Source organism: Eucalyptus grandis, chromosome 6 (genome assembly GCF_016545825.1).
Source record: "Eucalyptus grandis isolate ANBG69807.140 chromosome 6, ASM1654582v1, whole genome shotgun sequence".
Classification (NCBI taxonomy): Eukaryota; Viridiplantae; Streptophyta; class Magnoliopsida; order Myrtales; family Myrtaceae; genus Eucalyptus; species Eucalyptus grandis.
Window position 1 is genome coordinate 15,281,484 of NC_052617.1, and position 22,005 is coordinate 15,303,488.

The 22,005-nt window shown below is 38.5% G+C and overlaps 1 protein-coding gene across 1 annotated transcript; it reads right to left on the reverse strand.

Moving 5' to 3' along the window:
- Nucleotides 1-8,020: 8,020 nt before the first annotated feature.
- On the reverse strand, nt 8,021-17,135 carry LOC104451553 (probable LRR receptor-like serine/threonine-protein kinase At1g53440). The gene is given in 27 exon segments (XM_039314390.1): nt 8,021-8,668; nt 9,028-9,178; nt 9,322-9,392; nt 9,395-9,476; nt 9,642-9,708; nt 10,014-10,056; nt 10,058-10,154; nt 10,252-10,448; nt 10,636-10,739; nt 10,742-11,002; nt 11,105-11,151; nt 11,242-11,280; nt 11,920-11,979; nt 12,128-12,193; nt 12,335-12,400; nt 12,648-12,719; nt 12,816-12,881; nt 13,007-13,078; nt 13,182-13,253; nt 13,334-13,405; nt 13,627-13,657; nt 13,660-13,697; nt 13,770-13,838; nt 13,951-14,019; nt 14,399-14,470; nt 14,570-14,744; nt 16,993-17,135. Coding segments are annotated over 27 exon segments (2,682 nt in total). The 5' UTR covers nt 17,102-17,135; the 3' UTR covers nt 8,021-8,254.
- Between the last annotated feature and the right edge of the window lie 4,870 nt (nt 17,136-22,005).

Genomic DNA, 22,005 nt, shown 5'->3' on the forward strand with positions numbered 1-22,005 from the left:
GCAGATGACCAATTGATCCCAATTATTTTCTTGAATTTCAGAGATAGCCCTTTTAGCTCCACGCGTCACTCTGTTTCTATATTTCAGGCCATGACAACGTAATACCTTTCTTTATCATTGAGTCGTCGGAGATAATCATTTTGCTAACGCTAAGAGCATACGCGCTACCTATTATTTTAGTTAATGGCATGCCGAGAATTTGCGCATGTAGGGCCTGTCTCTTCACCTATCTTATTTGTGGAGGAATCATGTTCGTTTAAGAGTAGTAGCTGGGCCTAAATAAATTCTTAAAAATGACACGAAAGAAATACTAAAGTGTAACGAACTTTTTAGGCCTAATCTTATTGCAAATAATCACGCGCTGTTCAACATTAATACTGCCTGTCGGGTGAGAAAAAAAATCTCTCATCTGAGCTGATATGAATGTGGTTTGTTTAAGTTGCTTTCGTGCAAACTCAAATATGCATCTTCCTGAATTATTCAAATCAGCAGTAGCGGTCAGTCATGGAAGCTGAGAGCCTTCCCGAATGACTTCATGTAAGAAAAGGATGTGCTGAAGGCCGAAGGCTGAGCGCTTGCTTCAGCTTCAAGTTATTTTTTTAACTGCTCTTGTGCAGAGATGTTGTTTATTTTCTTATTTTTATTTTTATTTTTTACCGAAGGCTTTGTCCTTTGGAAATAAATGGTCCATTACAGAAGAGAACTAAAGACCAGCTCCCCGGAAAATGACGCTAAACCTACCCAAACAAGACCGTCTTACACCAGTAAACAATCCTATCTAAGTAAGGGAGCTGAGATTTGGGCTCAAGTGACGCGGCGTATATCTCTGGTATGCTGCCACTGGGCCAGTTGTCGGCTCCCGCTTCCACGATCACCTTAAGGCAGGAAGTCGCTCCGGTGCATTGGTGTGTTCGGTCTTTATGTATGTTGAGCATTTGTGACTCTGATTAGAGGCCGGACCATGAGAGTGCTCGTGAGAAACGTGACTCTGATTGGAGGCCGACTATGAGAGGAGTGCTCTTGAGAAAGGTCTCCGCGAAGTGAATGGGTTTGGCTTTTGAAGTGCAGCTTGGTCGGGTAGCTCGAACTTTCTGTGACGCCACCATTTGCTGAAAGAAATTCCAGCCTCGCCTTCAAAGTAGTCGGACAGAATTTTAGACCTAGCACTCTTAAGATATATCTACGAAACCCAAGTTATTTAAGACTCATCCTGCCTATCATCGTGCCTCGGCATATGAAACAGAATGCGAAAGAAAGACAGTTTGTAGACGTGCTTACTCTTAACAAGATATAATACCTGAAAGAAAGACAGTTTATTGACGTGCTTACTGTTAACAAGATATAATACCTGAAAGACGCCAAACTTCTAGTTGTGTACAGGCTCCGGTGTAGAGAGTGAAACTATGACCTCCGGTTCTTGGTCATGACTCATGAGGAATGCCGTTATTGCTCTGACTTGCTCGCTCCCGAATCACGGGCAGCGAGTTCACCTGAAGACGTAGATTAAGCAGCATAGGGCTCAACAAAACCTCCACGCCAAATGCAGGTTTCTTTTACTGTCACTCAGCCACTTTGATATCAGAAATGTGACTCCTGCTATTGTTACTTCACAAATCGTCTGTACTTTTTTTCGTGAGTGTTGCCTTGATGTGGTCCAGCGTTTGAAGTGGAAACAGCAAAATCATAAACGGAGTAGTATGAAAACCAGATTGGAAACGCCAAAAATCTAGACATGAATCTCACTTGCAACACCGCAATCTTAATGATCAGAACTGCCAAGAGAATTTTCGTGTAATAGGGCAATTCAGCATTACCTACTGATCGAGCACTCTGTATCTGACACTTTGCGCCACTTTTCAATTGTTCTTCAATTTTTTTTAATTTGATCTCTCGTTTGATTTGGTTTAACTTGTGCCTCGACATTTGCATTCATAGTGAAGCCTGCTTCATCTTTTGCACTTGAAGCTGCATTTTCCGTTGCTTGCTTGTGACCATTTGCGCCAGAATATAAGGGCTGGACTTCACCATTTTCCCTGGAAAGATCTCAGTGGACCTCGTCAGATGAGCTAAACTTTTTATATTTCCAATCCTTCATTACCTAGTCAGCCCTATCCATTGCAAATTTGTATAGGGAGCATTTAATCAAGTGAGACGAACTCTGAATCTCTGACTCATTTCTGCAAAGGAGCATCGAAACAACCATTCTGGGAAGCATCTGATTCATCCAATGCAGGAGTATTTCACTCTCAATTGTTTAGGGATGCTAAAGGATGCAGTTGGAGAAATTCTCTTGAATGAAAAAAAGAAGAAGAAGAAGATAAACGTCGGCCAACTCTCAATTGTTTAGGGAAGCTAAGGGCGCGCATGACAACCATTCTGTTCCAGAAATTGTTTCTGGAACAACAATAGATTTTTCTATTTCTATTTTAAAAGAGTTTAAGCAAAAATAATCGTTTGATAACGACACAAAATTTCTACTCTAAAAATAGAAATTCGTTTGATAACAACACAAAATTTATTTTTTTCGGGCGGTGGTGGCGATGACCGATGACATTTAATATAAAAAATAAAAATGATTTAGTAACAAAAAAAATAATGAATAAAAAATAAAATAAAATAAAATAAAATTAAAATATCATTTTATTTTAAAATAAAAATAAAAATAAATTTTATTTTAAAATAAAAATTTAAATTTTATTTTATGAATAAATTTATTTTAAAATGAATAAAAATAAAAAGAATAAAAAATTTTGATTTGGCAAAACACTCAGGGCAAATAATAAATTTATTTTTAATAAAAATAATTTATTTTTTTTATCATAAATAAAATTTTTAATAAATTTATTTTTTATAAAATAAAAATAAAATGATAAATAAAAATAATTTATTTATTTTAATAAATTTATTTTTATTTTTAAATGAATAAAATGAATATATATATATATATATATATATATTTATTTATTTATTTTTAATAAAATGAGGAGAGGCGAGGAAAGGAGGAGGCAAAGACGTAGAGTAGAGAAGATGAGGGAGGACTCCGAAATTAGGGTTTAGTGAGAGATTATTTATGATTTCTCTTCCAAAATCAGAAATATAAAATTTTAGCTTATGATTTCTCTTCTAAATCTATTTATGGAATAGAAATCTATTCAAAACATAGAAAAATTGAATAGGTTTATCAAACGGTTTTTCTCTTCCGTAAAACAAGTTTGAAACAAAAAAACTATTTAGAACAGAAATTTTGGGTTGTTATGCACCCCTAAAAGATCATATCGCTTATGTCATCTTGGTCCATGAACCAGTAAGATTGGTTCCTTAAAAATTTGTCAAGATCATGAACTCAGTGTTATCTCACACCCACAATTGTTCAGGATAAGCTGTTACTGCAACTTGACACGCATTTTAATTGTGCTTCTGTTTTTCTGTCTCATTATCCAAACTAAAAGACTCTGGATTTGTGAACAGTTGCTGTCTATTTTATATTAACTCAAGTCAATGGATTGTCTCGATTGGAAGAGCACATGTTCCCATGTTTTTACATTATCATATTTTCAACATTAATGTGAACTTGATAGGCTTCGCCTACATACATTTATGAAAATTTTCATCCTATATCAAATTAACCGTACTGCGGTAACCCCATGGCATGGAATCATAGTAATGAGAAGAAAATAGTCTCGTAGGTGTTTTATTGAGTTCCAGAGCCTCATTAAACATGTGAAAATTGAGGAATTTTGAGTCTTCAACGAGTCAATGATAAAGATGAGTTAAAGATTAGATGAAGTCACGTTGGGGAGAGTTTTTTTAGAGGTCAACCTCTTTCAGTGTACTTTGGATGGGGGCATTGTGACATCCTAGTCTGCCGCCTAACTAACGCGAGGTATTAATCTTTCATTTTTTAGCACAAGCAGAAGACAAAATAAAACATCCAACAATTGTCGACAATAACAGACGAACCCAAAAGAGAGAAACAAGTAACAGCTTCCAGTTCTTAAATTATTCATGAACAGGGGTTATAACAAGGCTATACTGGGATATCAAAAGGATGTACTACTCCCATAGGCTATCTACTCAGCCATTGTCTGCGCCCTCCAATGACTGCAGCCATGTCTAAGGATCTGAAAGATTTAAATAACCATAAGAGTGAACAATAGCTCGGCAATGAAAAATTCACTCCTCTATACTAAACGAATCTCCCATCAAGTAGACGATAATAACCATTCCTAACATGCAATTAGAGCAACTATGAACCGACATACTAAAATTGCACACTACTTAGTTTTTGTATTCTAGACTCACGACACATTGATTGACCTGCCGAACCATAAGCAGTCACACAAAACACATGCGCAACATTTATCTTTTCACTTGTACTTTAGATGTCCACTCCAAGACACTTGGCCAATACGCTCTTCAGACCACCCAAGGAGGAATAAAATCCTATTTGCAGAATCCGGTATGCTCTTCGGTTTGCTGCGGTTTATACTAGTTCGTTGTTTGGCCTGCGCAGGCTTTGTAGTCCACTGACCACGGCATCCCAATCAAACTCCTGGGGCATCTAGGGTACACTCTGCCTAAGCATCCAGGGTACGATTTCCCTGGGAATCCCGCTTTCTCAACAGGCTCCTCAGGACATCGTTTGTGCACTTTCCGATGGTATTCAATAGTATCTTAGGCATGCAACAAAGGCAACAAGCATCTTATCTTTATTCATGCAAATAATACAACTCAGTTGACTCATGGATCGACAACCCACTAAGGACACGTGAACCGTACCACACAGCTCAATCAAAACAGACCACACTAGGCCATAGCCGAATCACATAGGACCCTCCGACACAACTAGTCCAATTAAATACACTCCCTAAGCAAGACTAAATTGCCTATGGACAATTCGAACCAACCAGACCTAGTTGAAACATGCAAAATCAATCCATAACATAATAGACAATCCAAACCTTATATAATCTACTCAGCAGCCTTCACGATCTCACAAGACACTTCGCTGGCCTCATGCTCCCACGGAAAGTCTCGACTTTCACGGTCCATGAAAACACTTTCAGAACCATGGCCCACTAAGAACACACTTGGGCCTCATGGCTCTCATCTACGCCGCACTCGGGCTTGTGGCCCGCCGCAACCCAATTGGGCCTTGCGGCCCACGCACACCACACTAGGGCCTCGCAGCCCACTTGCATGCCATTTGGGTGCCGTGGCCCACTTACCCAATCTTGGGCCTCAGGGGCCCTGAGGCCTCACGGCCTTCACCGGTCTCCACACAGACTCACAGCCCTCACTGGTCACCTCACGGCCTCATGGAACCACACCGCAGCTTCGCACATTCTCCTCTCTCGGGCCTCACGGAAATGGCCCACAACTCACGGCAACTCCTCGAGACCTCACCAGACTACCCCACAGCTCACGGCCACTCTCCTCTCTCTCGAGGCCTCACCGAGCCTGCCCACATGCACGGCTCACCCTTCTCCCTCTCTCTCGGCCTCCAATGGACATGCATGCACCCTTTCCTCACTTCACCGAGCTACAACCGAGCTCGCGACACCACCTGGCGCTCACCGAATTACACTTAACTTCGTGGCTCCTAATCGGGACCTCTCCAACCCATTTCGAACATCAAGACCCAAAACGAAACATCAACAACCAACAACCAGCATACAAGCACATCGAGGGTGCATCAAAATCAACATGCAAGTCGGGTTCAACGCAAATTATAGAGGAACAGAACTCCACTTTGCCTCGATCGGCCAAACCGGACAAAGGTAGCGCGGGTTTGGGGAGAAATGGGTCTCGACGTATCACAAATGCGCTCGACGAAGCTCGACGTAGCTCCTCGTAGCTTGATCTTCGAGTGTAAGTGTCAAAAATGATGGCGAGGGGTTGTCGGCAAGGGGAAAAAAGGGAGAGAGAATCGGCGAGAGAGAGAGAGAGAGAGAGAGAGAGAGAGAGAGAGAGAGGGTGACGAACGGGAGAAAGAAGTGGAGAAATCAGAAAAGAAGAAGAAAAATAAAAAAGATGAGGGGGCTGCTCGGTTGAGGGAAGGGAAAGTGGGGGAGAGGAGAGGAGAGGGAAGGCAATCATTACCTCGGGAAGAAGAAGCAATGGTTTGCTTCTTGAAAGAAGTAGCTTGCATGAAATTCAACTGGCCATGGGGGCTTGGCGGCGGAAGAGCGAGAGAGACGGCCGTTGGGGAGGGGGGAGAGAGAAAGAGAGAGAGAGAGTTTGACGCCTTGGGGGTTCGGCTCCGAATCGCGTCTAATTTTCACACAAAATGATCAATATAGATCGAAAACTAAGTCTATAACGCGTCTGTTAAATACTGAAAAATTCTTGGCTAATATACGGGCCAAGTTCCGTTATCTTTGGAAATTCTAAAATCGACACATTATAAAGAGAAAATCTCAAATAGGGACCCAAAGTGGCCCCATTTTCTTAAAAGAAGACCTGAGGTGGAATCTATCTTAAATAAGGCCCTCAAGTAGTCATTTAGTATAAAAAAGGACCTGACTTGCTGGCCAGTGAACTGATGCATTTTCCATACGTATTTCGGTGACCTGATCTGAGGTATTTTTGTCCAAAAAATATTATCTTTTTGTTTTCTTTCTTTTGTTCATCTTCTTCTTGATCTACTCATGGTGTTGTCCCTATTCATCGTCTTCTTCGTCGAAGATAGGCATTGCCCAAATCAAGGACATCGGAAGTGGGTAAGGGCCGGCAAAGGTCGTGGGATTGGCGTGGGTCAGTCTCACTTGAGGCCAACGAGGGCTCAACGCCCATCACTGGCAACAAGCGTTGGCAGCAAGTGAGGGCTTGTAGGCCCTCGCCTGCCCTTACCAGTTGTCGGCAAGCCCTTGCTGGCCTTGCCAAACTCACTGAGGACGAAACCGCCCTGCAATGGAGTCTTCTTCTTCTTCCTCCTCTTCATCTCTGCTTCGCTTGCACGGAGCGACCTAGACGTGCTCTCAAAGCTCAAAACTGCCATGGTTGGGCCTCCCTCCGCCACCATCGGCGACTAGGTCGACTCCTCCTCCTCCTTCTCACCGTCGCCCTTTCCGCATTGCTCCTTCATCGGAGTCACATGCGACACCGGCTCGTGGGTCGTCTTTCTCAACATCACATCCGTCGGCCTCTCGGGCTATATCCCACCCGAAATCGGCCTTCACTGCGACCTCGTCAACCTCACACTCACCATCGACAACCTCACCGAGACCCTCCCGCCGCAGCTCGGCAGCCCCACCTCCCTCCGATTCCTCAACCTCTCCGAGATCTTCCCCAGCAAAGTCCTACGGGCGATAACCCAGCTCGAAGAACTCCACTTGGGCAAGACAAGTTCACGGGGTTGCTGTCGCTGGAGATGGTGGGGCTCAAGAAGCTGAAGTGGCTCGATCTCGCCGGCAATTACTTCACTGGCGAGATACTGGAGGTTTGTTCGCAGATGGAGAAAATGAACAGGAGAAAAGGAAAATGAAAAGAGAATATTTTTTGGATGAAAATACCTTGATTAGGTCGCCATAATACGCATCAGAAATGCATTAGTTCACCGGCCGGTGAGTCAGGTCCTCTTTTGAGACTAAATGATTACTTCGGGTCATTATTTGAGACAAACTCCATTTCAAGTCCTTTTTTGAGAAAATGAAGCTATTTCGGGTCCTTATTGAGATTTTCCCCATTATAAATATGACAATTAATCGATTTAATTATTGATGGTTATATCACTAATTAGATAAGTGGAAATTTGAATGTCACAGGCACATCGTAGACAATGCCTGAAATCGACAATTTACAATTCTAAATTATGAGCTTAGACATTCCTGAAGTTTAGTTTGAGATCTTACATTCTTTTGTCATATCAAATTAAGTAAAAACAAAAAAGGAAAAAGAAAGCAGACCATTCACATGAGTAAATCTTGGATTTTTCATGAACGAAATCAAGGATGCCATAGGCCTCCAATTACAGATATGTCTTTTTCAAATATTTGCATACATTGTTTTGGAAAATTGAGAAACGAAAACTCATACAATTGGGAGTCGCACAGATGAAGCCAGACCACCTGCCTCAAGGCCAGTACATGCTCATTTCACATGCAAAGACTTTGCAGTTTGCACGGTCTATTACGTGGTTACGGAACACCCTTCAGTGATAGCCCTATTTCCTCTATTTCCACCATCTAATTCCTTGCACAATTGGATAAAAAAAATTGATGAGCACATAATAATTACTGAACAAATCCGAGTCCTAGACATTTGGGAGAGGCTTGCTCCCTGAAGAATGGTCGCAGGTCTTGTCCGTACTCGTGAAAGAAGCTGAAGGATCAATCCGTGCACCTTCTGTGAACACGCTTCGCGGCACCTGGTGAGTGTCTTGAGAGAATGTCGTGACATTTGTTTGGCTATGATTAGCTGGCCTATCGAAGGCTCTGAACCTAGGATCTGGATTTGTTGTGGAGCGCCGGATTGTCGGTGCTTGGATCGCGCTTTTTCCTTCGAGCATGCTTACCACAGATGACATTGGCGGCCTGAGAGTTGGTGAAGGATTGGTGCATAGTAGTGCCAGGTTTAGCATTCTCATTGCCTCTTCTTCGGAGTAATCTGAGCCGAGACGTGGATCCACGAGTTCAAGGACGTTCCCTTGCTCTTGTAACACATAGGCCTTTCATCATATACAAATAGAAGTAGAAGATTAGTCGGTTATCTTGCTTTTAGAAACAGAAAACAGTTTTGTTCATGAATTCAAGTTCTCCACCGCTGAGGAGGCTCATGCATCCATATCAATATGACAATACTCTAAGCTTCTAACCCATCTTTTCTTTTTCTTTTTCTCTTTCTCTTTAGGGAGAAGTCCTTCAAAGAAACTATTCCTTCATATATTTATTTACTCTGATCGAATTTTTCCTCAATAGCTTGTTCCATCATTTAACTATGAAGCCACATGCCATCATCCTAATTGCAAGTCCTCAAAGCAAACCCGAAGAAAGTAGAGAAAGAGAGCTTCAAGTCCAATAAAACTACCCAGTCAAGGAGATGAACAAATTCTTCCTCCGGCATGTAATTTGTGTTGCTCTTTCCACTGACAATTTCCAAAGCGACGACCCCAAAGCTGTAGACATCGGCTTTGTCTGTTAAGTAGCCCCTCATTGCATATTCGGGAGCCATATAACCTCTGAGGCAAGGCAAAATAGTAATTGAGAATATGGCCATAGAAAGAGGACATTCGAGGAAAAACATAAAGATTTGTAGCAATCAAAAGTTCATGAGGTAAAGCTAATTAAAAGAAGAGAATTAACCGGAATAACAAAGACTTACAATGTTCCAGCTATCCTTGTGTTGATGTGTGTATTCTCTTCTTCATCGAGTTTGGCCAAACCAAAATTAATCATATGATTTTAAGATTTATAGATTAATCCAATGTTATTTCATTAACAAAAAAGGTTAGCTTGATAAGATTTGGGTTGGTATGTCTAAGAGTAAAAAGACATTCTGAATTCATTGAACACTTCATGATGAATGGAGGATGAGTTCCATTTTAGATTAACATATATTGATTTATAGAATTACCTTGTAAACTAGCTAAAAACAAAAAAACCATTCCTTCACAATGAATATCTTATTATTCAGATTTGAAGTTGCTTGTAGCAGCTTTAATTTGTCTTAAAGTGAAATGGCCAATTTGTAGATCTAGCCCATGTAATTCTAGAAAAGAAAAAAGAAAAACAAGGCATATATAAATAATGGGATAAAAATAACTAGTGCTGAAGGGAAAGCACAGTTCTGCAATTGAGGAGTGATTCACTTATATGGTCATGCCTCATCAAACATGCAATCCAGTTTTAAAATAAAGAGGCCATTTTTTGTGAAATCACAATTAAATTATAAGAATTCCACAAAGGGTACAAAGAGAGCAGATAAATACAGTTTTGAATAGAGTCATACTTGTGCGATATATTAAAAAGTGGCAGATTCTTGCGTGAGTAGATGTGTCAATTTAATAAGCTCACCTGGATCTTTAGCTTCTCTACTACCTAAGAAACCAATCAGCCTGAAGGACTAGTAATATTGATGCGAGGAGAACAATTGAAGCCACCACAACCCCAGTTATTGCTCCAGCTAATAGTCCAGCACCTCCAACATCAAAGTTCATAAGTAGGAAAAAAGGGATAGATTTATACGTGAATGCTTCAATAACCACATGAGGATAGAATAATAGAGATCAATAAGTTCAGTGTTGTCTTACTCGGTGTCATTGCAATACCGGAAATAAGTGGCCCATAGGCACCTCTATAAGAAATGGCTGTGGTTCCCTTCCCTGACCAATATAAATGAATCTCCAAAGTAGTGCCATTCACATAAATGTTATCGAAATCTCTGTAGATGCCCTTCCCAACACCTCCCGCTTGTTCTGCAATATTAAAATACTTCAACACTTGATTGCCCTATAGAATTAACAAGAGTTTCGGTAAGAAGAAGAGATCATGCTCTTGTCGGATTGTTGTGTGCCGCCCCGTCAAACACCAAATTATAACAACAATTTCCCCAAGTGAAGTTCCTCTACAAAAAAAATAATTCCGAAAATAAATGAAACTAAAATAATAATCAGGTGGCAAATTTCACTTCACTTACTTGTATCGATACATCGAAAATACGTCTCCCAATGCTGTTAGATGTTTCATCATTGGTGAATTGAATTTCAGCAAAGTGGAGCCGCACTTTATAACTTCCTTTCATAGGCAAAGGCCATAGTATCTGAGCGACGAAGGGGAAATGCGAGCCGTTTAGTAAAATTTGGAGTCATTCACAGTTAGAGAAAATAGGTTATCCAATTTGTAATCAGCACTAGCATTTCCCATGTAAACCCCGCTGCTGCTGTAAGCCCACTTTTCCTAGGAAGCAAAGAAAAATGATGGCCCATATGGACTAGTGTCCTCTTCATATTGATTCCCCTGAAAAGTCATTTTGGTTCCTCCACAATTGATATATAAGGAATGGTCTGCATATGTAATAGAATGATATCGTGTAAGACATATGATAGGTGACAAAAAGTAGCTCGACAGTTTATGCTCAAGAACAATGCAAACAAAGTAAAACTCACGTTGTGCTTTCCCGCTGCAGGGCAGATCCTTCTCCAAGCACCAAAGCCTAATGGGAAGAACCAGAAAGATTGTCAAGAACGTAAGTTTCACATATAGTTATTGAGAAATCGTATAGCCTTCAGTCAAACAGACTTACGAGTTGCTTCCATTAGATGAATAGCCGGAAACCAAATTACTGGAAAGCCACAAAATGCGTTAGTGTTAGAAAGTGATCCATTTTCCAAAACTTCTCACAAAAATCTAGTATGTTTCTTGCATGAATTATGTGTGACGAGTGGCTAAAAATTACTTAGGAAGTAGTTGAAATATGCAACAAAGGTTTGGAGTTGTCTAAGTGTTGGGTAAAAGTCAAAGTGTGGGTGAGTTAAAGAGAAGACACTAGCTCACCTCTTACCTCTTGAACAAAAGAGAGACGGATGAAAATCAGCCTATAAATAGTCGTGTAGTGCTTGTGTAGAGAAGCAAAAAAACCAGTCAAAATGCAAAAGCATGGAGAGCATGAAAATGAACTCCATATCATCTAGGCCTCTCCACCAACACCTCCTCCAACTATTGTAAAACCATTTCTATAAATTAGTGAAACTACCCTTATCCCATAAGCGTTGCCTATATTCCTTAAAGTATCCCACCCTATCTATTCCTCTACATCAATTACATACCTACACTTGTACACATTTAAATCACAAACTATTATTGATATCAAAATCATATTTCCATGCAATCTAAGTCATAACAGTTAGATAATAACTCCAGAAATGTGACAATGAGACAAAACTATAAAATTTGTGGCTTGAGAGAATGTGTATTGACTCACACTTGTGATTGCTGACAACTGGAAGGAGAAGAACCGGTGAAACTGTTGTAAGATAAGTCGCTGCAGTTCATACCTTGACCTAGTTAGTGCGCATATTTATCGGTGATGACAATAATAAGACAACATTGAAGAATTGTGAATCAAATCCTGCAATCTATCGAATGGAAAACCAAGAACGAAAAACTGGATATGTTCATAAAAGACTAACAGAGATTGCTTGCTACTTGTTACCCAACTGGGTACTACTCCAGCAAGGGAGTTGTTTGTCAGGAACCTACATTCACAAATAAAATTTACGTAACACTTGCCCAAAATTTGGTATCCAACTATGAGGTGAATATGATACTAATGAAGAAGGAATCTCAACTATGTATTTGCTAAGACACAATGAGAAGTCAAGAAAATTTATAATTACATGTAATCCAGAGCAGCTCCCATCGTGTCAGGAATTTGACCGGTCAATCCGTTGAAGCTCAGGTCTCTACCCAAAGATAAAACAAAGGAGACAAATCAAATAATTTTCAAGTTCATTTAATTTGATTTTCCGATTGAGGTCTTTCTCATCCGAGAAACAAGTCTCTTCTCAAAATATGCAACAATATGCCGGGCCAAGTCCAAAATCTGTCGGTGCTTAATAACCGGTCCATTGGACTTTTCAAAAAGAAGAAGATATAGCACATGAACATGGTGAGATGAAATGAGATATCCACCTCATTATAGCAACTTACAATGTTGTCAAACTTGTCCATTCGCCAATATAATCTGGAATTGAACCAGTAAGCAAGCAATTTCTCAGAATCCTGAGATGCCAAAAACAATAGTTAATGGTAATTTAGCTATATAAAAAAAAAAAGAGACAAAAGAAATAAATCAATTATTCATGATATGGAGTTCACAATGTTTTCATGTTCATGCCTTGCAAATTAGGAAAATTTGAGCTTGAACCTTTCAAATCAGATATTCTCCAGGAAGCATATAAAACCAGTCCATCGCATAACATTAAAATACATTCTACCTTCCTGTGATAAAAGAAAAGCTTACAAGATAATTAGAGACAAAGAACAGTTGGACTGGATCAAATGCTCACAACTCCGTCAAGGTTTTCAACAAATTTATGCTAGAAGGAATAGGTCCCCCCATAGATGTGCCTTGCATGTCCCTGAAAACTTAATGTCATAATATAAGCACAACTTTCAAGTATCTCATAAATCATATAAATAAATATTTTTTTGGCCCAAAATGAAAAGGATTGGGATACGCACAATCTTGTAATTCTGGTCCAATTCCCGATAAGATCAGGTATCTTTCCCGCTAATGTGCTTCCATCTATATGACTGCAAGGGGTTTATAAGTAAAAATCCCTTGAAGGAAATTCAGTATATTAAGAAATGAAAATTATTATGAAGTTGCTTACAAAGTTTCTAAGTTCTTTAGATTGCCAAAGGATTCAGGTATCGTTCCTGTGAAATTATTAGCAGATAGCTGGCTGAGAAAAAAAAAATCCAAGAATTAGAAACACTAATCAAATCTCAATGTAAGAATTTACATAACATAGAACAAAGTGTATAGAGGAACTACGTTCCAATTTAGGTAGAAAGACTAGAGTTGGATCATTCATTTTATAATCTTGCAATCAAGAGTGGCCACGAACATGAAAATGTGTTATCTAGGCAAAAATGTGTTGATTAACATACTCAATTTACTTACAGTTTCCTTAAGCGGCTCAATTTTCCAACTTTGGCTCAAGAGCGCCTTCAAGCATATTGTCCTCTAGTATACTACCATAGGCATAAAATTATCACCAGGTTTAATAAATCCTCAATAAAAATGCATATGATAGCAAGTCTTACAACTCTTCCAGCGTTCTAATGTTGCCAATTTCCTTGGGAATACAACTTATGCGATTTCCAAGTGCTGACCTGAAGTACCAAATTGAAAACAAATTTATGCTACCTTTTTATTTTTTTATAAAAAAAAAACTCCTCATTAAATTGTGATGATGATATTTGATGTATGATAAGATCAACTTACATAATGGTAAGTGGTATTTGACTAAGAGTTGTGGGGAGCGATCCATTGATATAGTTATTAGTGAGGTCTCTACTTGCAAATAAAATGGATACTTAAGAAATATCAATCTAGAATTAGGGAAAACATTGTCCATAACCAAGTGCAATTTATTAGAAATCCAATCCAAAAACTTAAACTTATAGTTAGTAGGAGACTACATAAATATAAAGAGCATTTATGACGCATTATCAAGCAATGTGGGATAATACTTCAACACACCTTGATGTGGAAGCCATGTGCCATTTAAGTGCAAACACATGGAATTTGACTAATGATATAGCATGGCTCTAATATCATATTAGAAAGTCAAATCCAAAAGTTTAAGCTAATAGGTGGTGAACTTAGTACCCATTATCAAGCAATGTGGGACAATACTTCAACATATATCATGAAGTGAAGTCTAACTTACATTTTTGTTAAGTAAGTGAGCTTGCTGAATTCATTAGGAAAAATTCCTTTCAAATTAAGTCCCTTTAGCTGGCTGCAAAACAAAAAGAATAAGTAAACTGCAATTGATGCACATGAAAAAAGGATACCAAGAGAAATAAAAAAAAAAAAAAAAAAGCCACATCATCCATACATGTTCGTTACATGGCAAACCGTGTTGTTGGTGAAGGAACAGTTGCAAGTCACATAGCTTGTCATTCCTAAAGGCAAGGTCGGCACGTTTAGACCTATACCCCCACTACATGATGTTTCGCTTACATTCCAGTATTTGTTTTGCAATTTCATGGTGATTGTTTTTAGTGTATCAACTGCCAGCACAAACAAGAAGTTGAAAACTAGTTATCAATATCCATTGTTGGAAAATGAAAAAGATTTAGAAGGAACAACTGAACAAGTACACTAGTAGGTGCTTGTGAGTCCATTTAACTTTCGAGATTTTTGAAGTCTCAAATGCCCAGGCATTACAAGCTTCAGTAAGTACTTATTTATGTAACACGTTTTGTGCATAAGCACAAAATAATGTAGAGTTATGGAAGGTAGCACCCCTCGGTTAAGATGATTAAAATTAGCTTGACCACAAGTAAGAAAGGCTTTTTCAATCTCTAGACTGTAGAGGTTGCAAGATAAGATATAGTTATCAGCAATCAAGAGAGTCATTTCATTGTCATCAATATAAAATGTCAATGCCACCTTCCCTTTTGGTATAGCATAAGAAAAGTCACAAACAGAGGGTTTTTTTTTTTTGAACAAACACAAACAGAAGGTTGATCAGCAGGAGATTATATGCTAGGACTAGTACCCTATCTTCTCAAGTTTGACCCAATCAAGGTGGTTGGGGGGTTCAAAAAACCAATTGCTGCTTTCAAGAGCAGGTTCACACCCAAGAAATGAATGCCATTTATTCAACTATCTTATTGCTGGTGGCCATTAGCTGGCTGACGGCAGAGATAATTTTTGTCACCTGATGATCATATTGCTTCTCACAAAATTATGTGACGGTACCTATTCTTTCCCTTTTGAAAAGAGCAGGAATTTTTCTATTCATATCAAGGTCAGTGCAACCAAATTATAAGAAGAAGGTCGTCTTTCACGTGAATTGGTGGCAATTTATCAGGAAGGCCCATCAATCGCAATTATTGATACCCGGCACAAGACCACTGGTCTGACGTCATGAATTCGATGTAGAAAGGTCGTTATATCCTTAAAAACTTTAACTTTAACTATTGTCCCAATTCTACTTTTTGTCTCATGAAAAACATTAAATTTTATATTATGTCCCAATACTATCATTTTTTTTTGTTTCATAAAAAACCTCTAACTTTATGTTCAATCTCAATTCTACCATTATAAAAAAAAACCCTATACAAATCTACCATAAACTTTTTTTTTCATAAAAAAATTCTATATCTAGGTCCAGTTTCAATTTCACTTTAATTTTTCTATCTTGTACAAAGATCACAAACTTTTACTTGAATCTCAAATTGCTCTCCATTAACCCTCCATATGTGCTCGATCTTCGGTCTTTGGTGCTTGAGAATGTCCCATCTCTTGCGGTCGAAAACCTCACACTTGAGACACTCAAACAACTCGTAATTGTGAGTTTTTCATCTCTTGGTTGTCAACGAGAAATTTTGGATGGAGGGTTAACAGGGGCAAGTTTGTGCCTCAAGTAAAAATTTGTGATTTTTTATGAGATTGTAAAATTTTTTGCATAAAATTTGGACAAGACCTAAAGTTAAGGGGATTTTTGGTATGACCTAAAATTGAGGGTTTTTATGGGGACAAAAAAGAACTTTATGATATGATTAGGACCAAGCCTTAAGTTGAAGGCTTTTTAGGGAATTAGTCCATATAGAAAGATATCTAAAATACTGTTCTCAGGAACAAAGATGCAACTTTTTTTTTATTTCTTAATTTTATTCCAAATCTATTCTCGGGAACAAAAATCTTACCTAATGGATTTTTTTTTTTTTTTGTTTGGCGAGACTCGACCTCACTTGGGTGATGCTCCAACGAGGTCGTCGGCCATGGCCAAGGTTTCGGCTAAAGGAAGAAGAAAAGAAGAAGAAAAGAAGAAGAAGAAGAAGAAGAAGAAGAAGAAGAAGAAAAGAAAAAGAAAAAAAAAACGTAATAAAATTATTTAAAAAATAAAAGAAATTCTAAATCACATAAGAATTTGAAAGTTGCACCAAACGCATTTCTATTCTAGGAATAAAAATTTTAGACAGTTACTAAACGTTTTCAAATGCTTGAAAACTTTTGAAGAATTTAATAAATAAAAAAATCATTTATGAGCAGAAATTATTCTTGAGAACAAAATAGTTATCAAATGCATCTTTAGAGCAGCTGGGGCAGTGGCCACTGTTGGCCACTTTGGTCCTTGCTCTACCTGGTAGGGAGAATTTTCAGAAAAGGAAATGAAAGTGCAGAAGAAATATCTCCCACATCCCCAAAAGTTTCTAAAAGAAATTCTTGGATCGGAAACGAACTTGCGAAGAAAAAAGGGCTGAAAAATGTGATGGAAGCTCCAAAAAGGTTTTAGTCATTCTGGCGTACCTTCATCTGGTGGCAAGACTTGAGCATGACACTCGAAGGCCACAGAGCAAATTACGACGAGAACAACGCAGGCAACCCCTCTGGAAACTGAACCCAGGAGCACCATCATTTCTTTTGCGCTGTTTTGGTCGTGTCGAGGCAGCATTTCACGTAGGAAGGTTAGTTCAAAAAAAAAATGTGGCTTTTGATGGGTCTTTAGCCTATTGATTTTATATATATATATAAAACTCATATCTTACCTACCTAATATATAATTTAATACGATAAATTTCCCACATCTAAAGCATTCAGTGGTTGGATGAAGATTCTCTACTCAGCCCACACAAATTCTCATCATTGTCAATATCAACTCTCAGTCGCGTCAATACACATAGTAATATATTAATGATTGGAATGTGAAATGATATTTATCAAAGTGCCGTGTTGATATGAAAGACTGGCATCCTTTTTGAATGTGACGAAATATTTTATTCGTGAGGAAGTTTTCAAAGAAGATAAAAGAGACATACAAAGTTCAAATAAAAAAAGCTAATTGGCATGAATTTCTCACCTAAAGTGTGAAAGCAAAAGCAAATTGCCAAAGCATGGAGCTAGGTCCCTTTTTCATCGAAAACAAAAACAACGACAAAAAAGAAGAAGAGAAAATTAAAAGAAACATACAAAGTTCAAATAAAAAAACAAAGCTAATTAGCATGAATTTCTCCATCTAAAGTGTGAAACAACAAAACAAAAAAAAAAGGCAACAAAAAAAAAAAAAGAAAGAGAGAAAGAAAAAAAAAAAAAAAAAAAAAGGCGTTTGACCGTGGTTCTCAGTGTCGCCAGTAGCAAATAATTATTACCCCAATGCAATGCGTGTTTTCTAGTCAGATACACCGTCCAGTCGGTGCCCTCGTTGATGGGGGCAACAGCGATTAAATGGCGAAACCTCGTATCATCTTCACGAAAGCGACGTTGTCGTAGGATCGTCTGATAAAACCCCACTTGCATGTTAGCAGACGTGCCTTTCCTTTGTCGGGCGGCTAGACAAAGGTCCTACTTTTAACGAGACGATTTTTGTTCATCCAGTTAACTAATTGGGCCTGAGCAACGTCTCTTCTCATCTTTAATTAGAAGCTCGAAAAGAAAGGGGGAATGAGATTGGACTTTGCTTCTTTTTTTTTTCTGTCTAATTGAGAGATCATGGGCTTCTCTCATGCTTCAATGTGGGAGCTGAAAGTTTATGGGGGAAAAATTAGCCCAAAAATGTAATAGAACATCGATAGGATCAAACATGTCGCTCGCTTTCTGTCTTGAGAACTTATAGTACGAGGATGTCTGTTTCACGCCGCGCCTTCTGCATAGGGACGGAAGCCCAAACAAGCACCTCGCAATGTCATAGATGTCCCTAGATTTCGCAAATTGGGACAATGCCAAAGAAGCGTCCCACAAGTTTTCTATTGTTTTCTAGACATCCCTAAATCCAAAACCCAGGACACCATTGTTTGGACGTCCCGCAAGTTTTCTGTGCAAGATAGCAGGGAGGCCATTGAGGACACTTCTCTCGGGTCCCCAAAGGAGCGCATACGATGTTTTTGTGTGATTCTCGCGTCAGAAATCTTGGAAACTCAACGTTCGAGGTCAATTGGTTCGTTAAATGAGATTGGTGTTGAACAAGAAGAAAACCATGAAACTAACTATTACCTCTGGATGCCATTGGAAAGCAGTTACAGGGTAACTGTGTGCTTGGACCGTGGAGACATAGACCTAGTAATAGAGTTCCTCAAAGAACTTAATGTTATTCTCACAAATAACTGAAATAAGCAATAACACAAATTTTTTTTTCACTGCAATATATCACTTTAGACATGGAGTAAGAGGTGGTTGGTTATACTCAACCTTCTTGTCTCCATCCGTGTTGGTTGTCGAGACCTTAAAGAAATTCATTAAGTTAGTTTTCTGTATGAGTCTTTCTGGCGAGATGCCATACTAAAACACAAATGAATAGTTGGGTTAGAAAAGATGATTGCATACATCAAGAATAGGTAAGATGACTGAGATTTAAGTCTTAATTAAAATAGATTGGTCCCAGTCACATTTGTGAAAGAAAAAATATAACATACACACAATGGAAAAAAAGAAAAATCCTAGCCAGTGTAAAAAAAAAAAAAAAAACTTCAGCAAAAACCGTATCATTAGCATTTTAAGCCATTTTTAGCATTAAAAAAGAGACTACTGGGCCCATATAATGAACTCACAGGATGTTAGTCTACAAAAAGAAGCAAAACAATACATTAAAGTTGCTTGACTTTTGTCTCATCTTTTAACTTTTCCAGGATCTAACTAGTCTATCTAGACACCATTGTTTAGTAGTAATAATCGTGTCACGTGTAACAGATGGCTCATATCAAAATAAGAATGTAGTCCCTACGATGATAACACTTTGCTGGAAGAAAGAGGTACATGAGAGAAAATGAAAGGAAGAGGAAACGGGGGAATCAAACAAATTCCACTTAGTATTCTCAATTAAAACCAGCAGGCTACTAAAGTCTTACAACTCACATGATGATTTTGCATGACAAGGCAATCTGTACTCGGCTTTTTAAGCAAATCTGGCGAAAATCTGCAAAACAGTGGATACATGGAAGTTAGAACTGCATCCATGGGTGATCATGCATGACTATATCAAGCAACAGACACCTTATACAAAGTAACCGCATATCTTCTACTCCAATAACCACTTTTGGTATACCAGGACAATCATCCGTATGAATTTGATGTAATCCACATTTCTTTTTCCAACAATATTTTAATTTTATGGCCACATAATCAGCATCATATACTAAAGTACATAAATCCAAATTGATATTCTCATAGAGTATAAGAAGCCATTTGGAAGCATAAAGATATCCTGCTTGCTGTCAATTATAAAAGAATACGGCTTTATCTATCTTTATATGCGTTAGCACTTAAAAGTTGACAGTGAAAGCTTACAAGGGTCCACCGTACCTTTGAAATACTGTTCCTTCAATGTTTGTTTTTCTTATATATTGTAGAGTGGATGCTTGATCTGCAGCATTAAATTCCTCGAGAATGCTTTTGTCAAGCCATTTGGGAATTGTTAAATTATTATCAATAGATTTTTCCACTTTCCTCTTTATAGTGTAAACTACACTTTCTGTAAATCATTCAGAATTTATCCGTTTGACATGAATGAAGCAACTTAAACCTTGGGGGATCATTTGCATCAAACTTGGTTGGATGTGAAATAACTGCCATGCTCAACTCGTCAAGGTTAAAGCAGTGGCAATCTCAACCTTGCAGTGACGACTTATGCTTTCAAGTTTTGTGCCAATAGAGGCCATAGCTTTATGTAGATGATAATCAGTCAAGTTTGCTAAGTCAAGCCATGGGCGGATAGAAGTTCCTTTCTGGCACAATAAGTCACAAAAGATAAAAAGTAGAAAGAAAATATTTTCGTTTAAGGAACAGACCATGTAAAGCCCGAGTCTTGCACTAAAAAAGAGAAGAGAATATGCAACCGGAAGGACTGAAAGCATTGACAAACAATTAAAAACGGTGACACGGGACAAAGTTACCTTGCTGATTATCATTGTCAATAGTTCGAAGCCTAAGCAGATGGCGTATAATGGGAAGTGGTCACCAGCGTCATTCTTGGCCAGAACTTTCTGCAAACAACAGACAGAGAGCATCAAAAAGTTGCAAAGCAAAAATATACAGGACACTCATTAAAAACACATCAAAACGAACTATCTCTCCCAAGGTAGTGAGAACACTCATGTGTCTTGGAAACAATGGAATAAAAAGTTTTCGAATGAGGAACAGCACATTATTCTGGGAAGACTCCCAATTAAAAAGAAAAAAGTTATTGCATGAAAACAGTCAATAGAAGATTGATGAAGCTCTGCCTCCAACTAATAAATAGAAACCCCTTATATTACAAATATTTAGGTGTATCAATCATAACAGTACCTTAAAAATTGCCTTCACAGTCTCATGATACAATCCGGTTTTAGCCCACCCTCCAGTGAAGAGCACTCCATTGACCATGTTGAGCTAACCAAATATCAGCATCTAGAAATGAAAATCCATGTAGTGCTCATCTAAAATAATCAAGGCTGTACAAACATAACTCGAATGAAACCACATTCCTCCAACATTATACTCATCACTCATGTAAAACTCCTCAGATAGGGTATTTCATGAAATCTTATTTGTGCCCTTCGGTATTTTGCAATTTACAGAAGTGCAAATTGAATGGAGTTAGCAATTGACATTGAAAGATGGACACACAAGACCTGCACACATACTCCTGTGTTCTTTGTGCCTTAGCTACATGCGATGATGCATGTTGTGAGGAAAAGAAAAATGCACTAAAACGGATGAATTATATTGCTTCAGAAATGGAACCTCTAATGTAGCCTCTTTGAGTCCTTTCGTGTTAATCTCTCCCTGGGTCTTATGAAAATTGGGAGATCTAAGTGGAATGGGAATGTTGGAAGCTCAGAAGTAGTTTTCCGAGTGGATGCGCCGCTCTCAACTGTCGGTAGACCTTCTTTCTCTGTTCAGATAAACAGCGGTGTTGAGTTTTGACTGCATCACATCCTTAATTTGCAGTTGGAAGTGTATATAGAGTTACGCTTGTCAGCACAGGATATACCATGTGAATATTTTTCCACTTTTGAGGCAATGGATGAGTTTTCATTTGTCCGCATTTTACATCTCTTGGACTTTTGGGAGAATGTGATTTGACTATTTCGAAAGTAGATGACCAATTTATCCTAATTCTTTTCCCGAATTTTAGAGATAGTCCTTTTAGCTCCATGCGTCACTGTTTCTTTGGCACAAAGTTTGACATGGTGGATTCTATATAGCCACGACAACGTAATACCTCTTTCTTTGTCATCAAGGAGTTGTAGATTATCATTTTGCCAACGCTAAGAAATTATGCTACATTTCGTTTTAGTTAATGGCTTGCCAAGAATTTGCGCATGTAGGGCCTGTCTCTTCAACAAT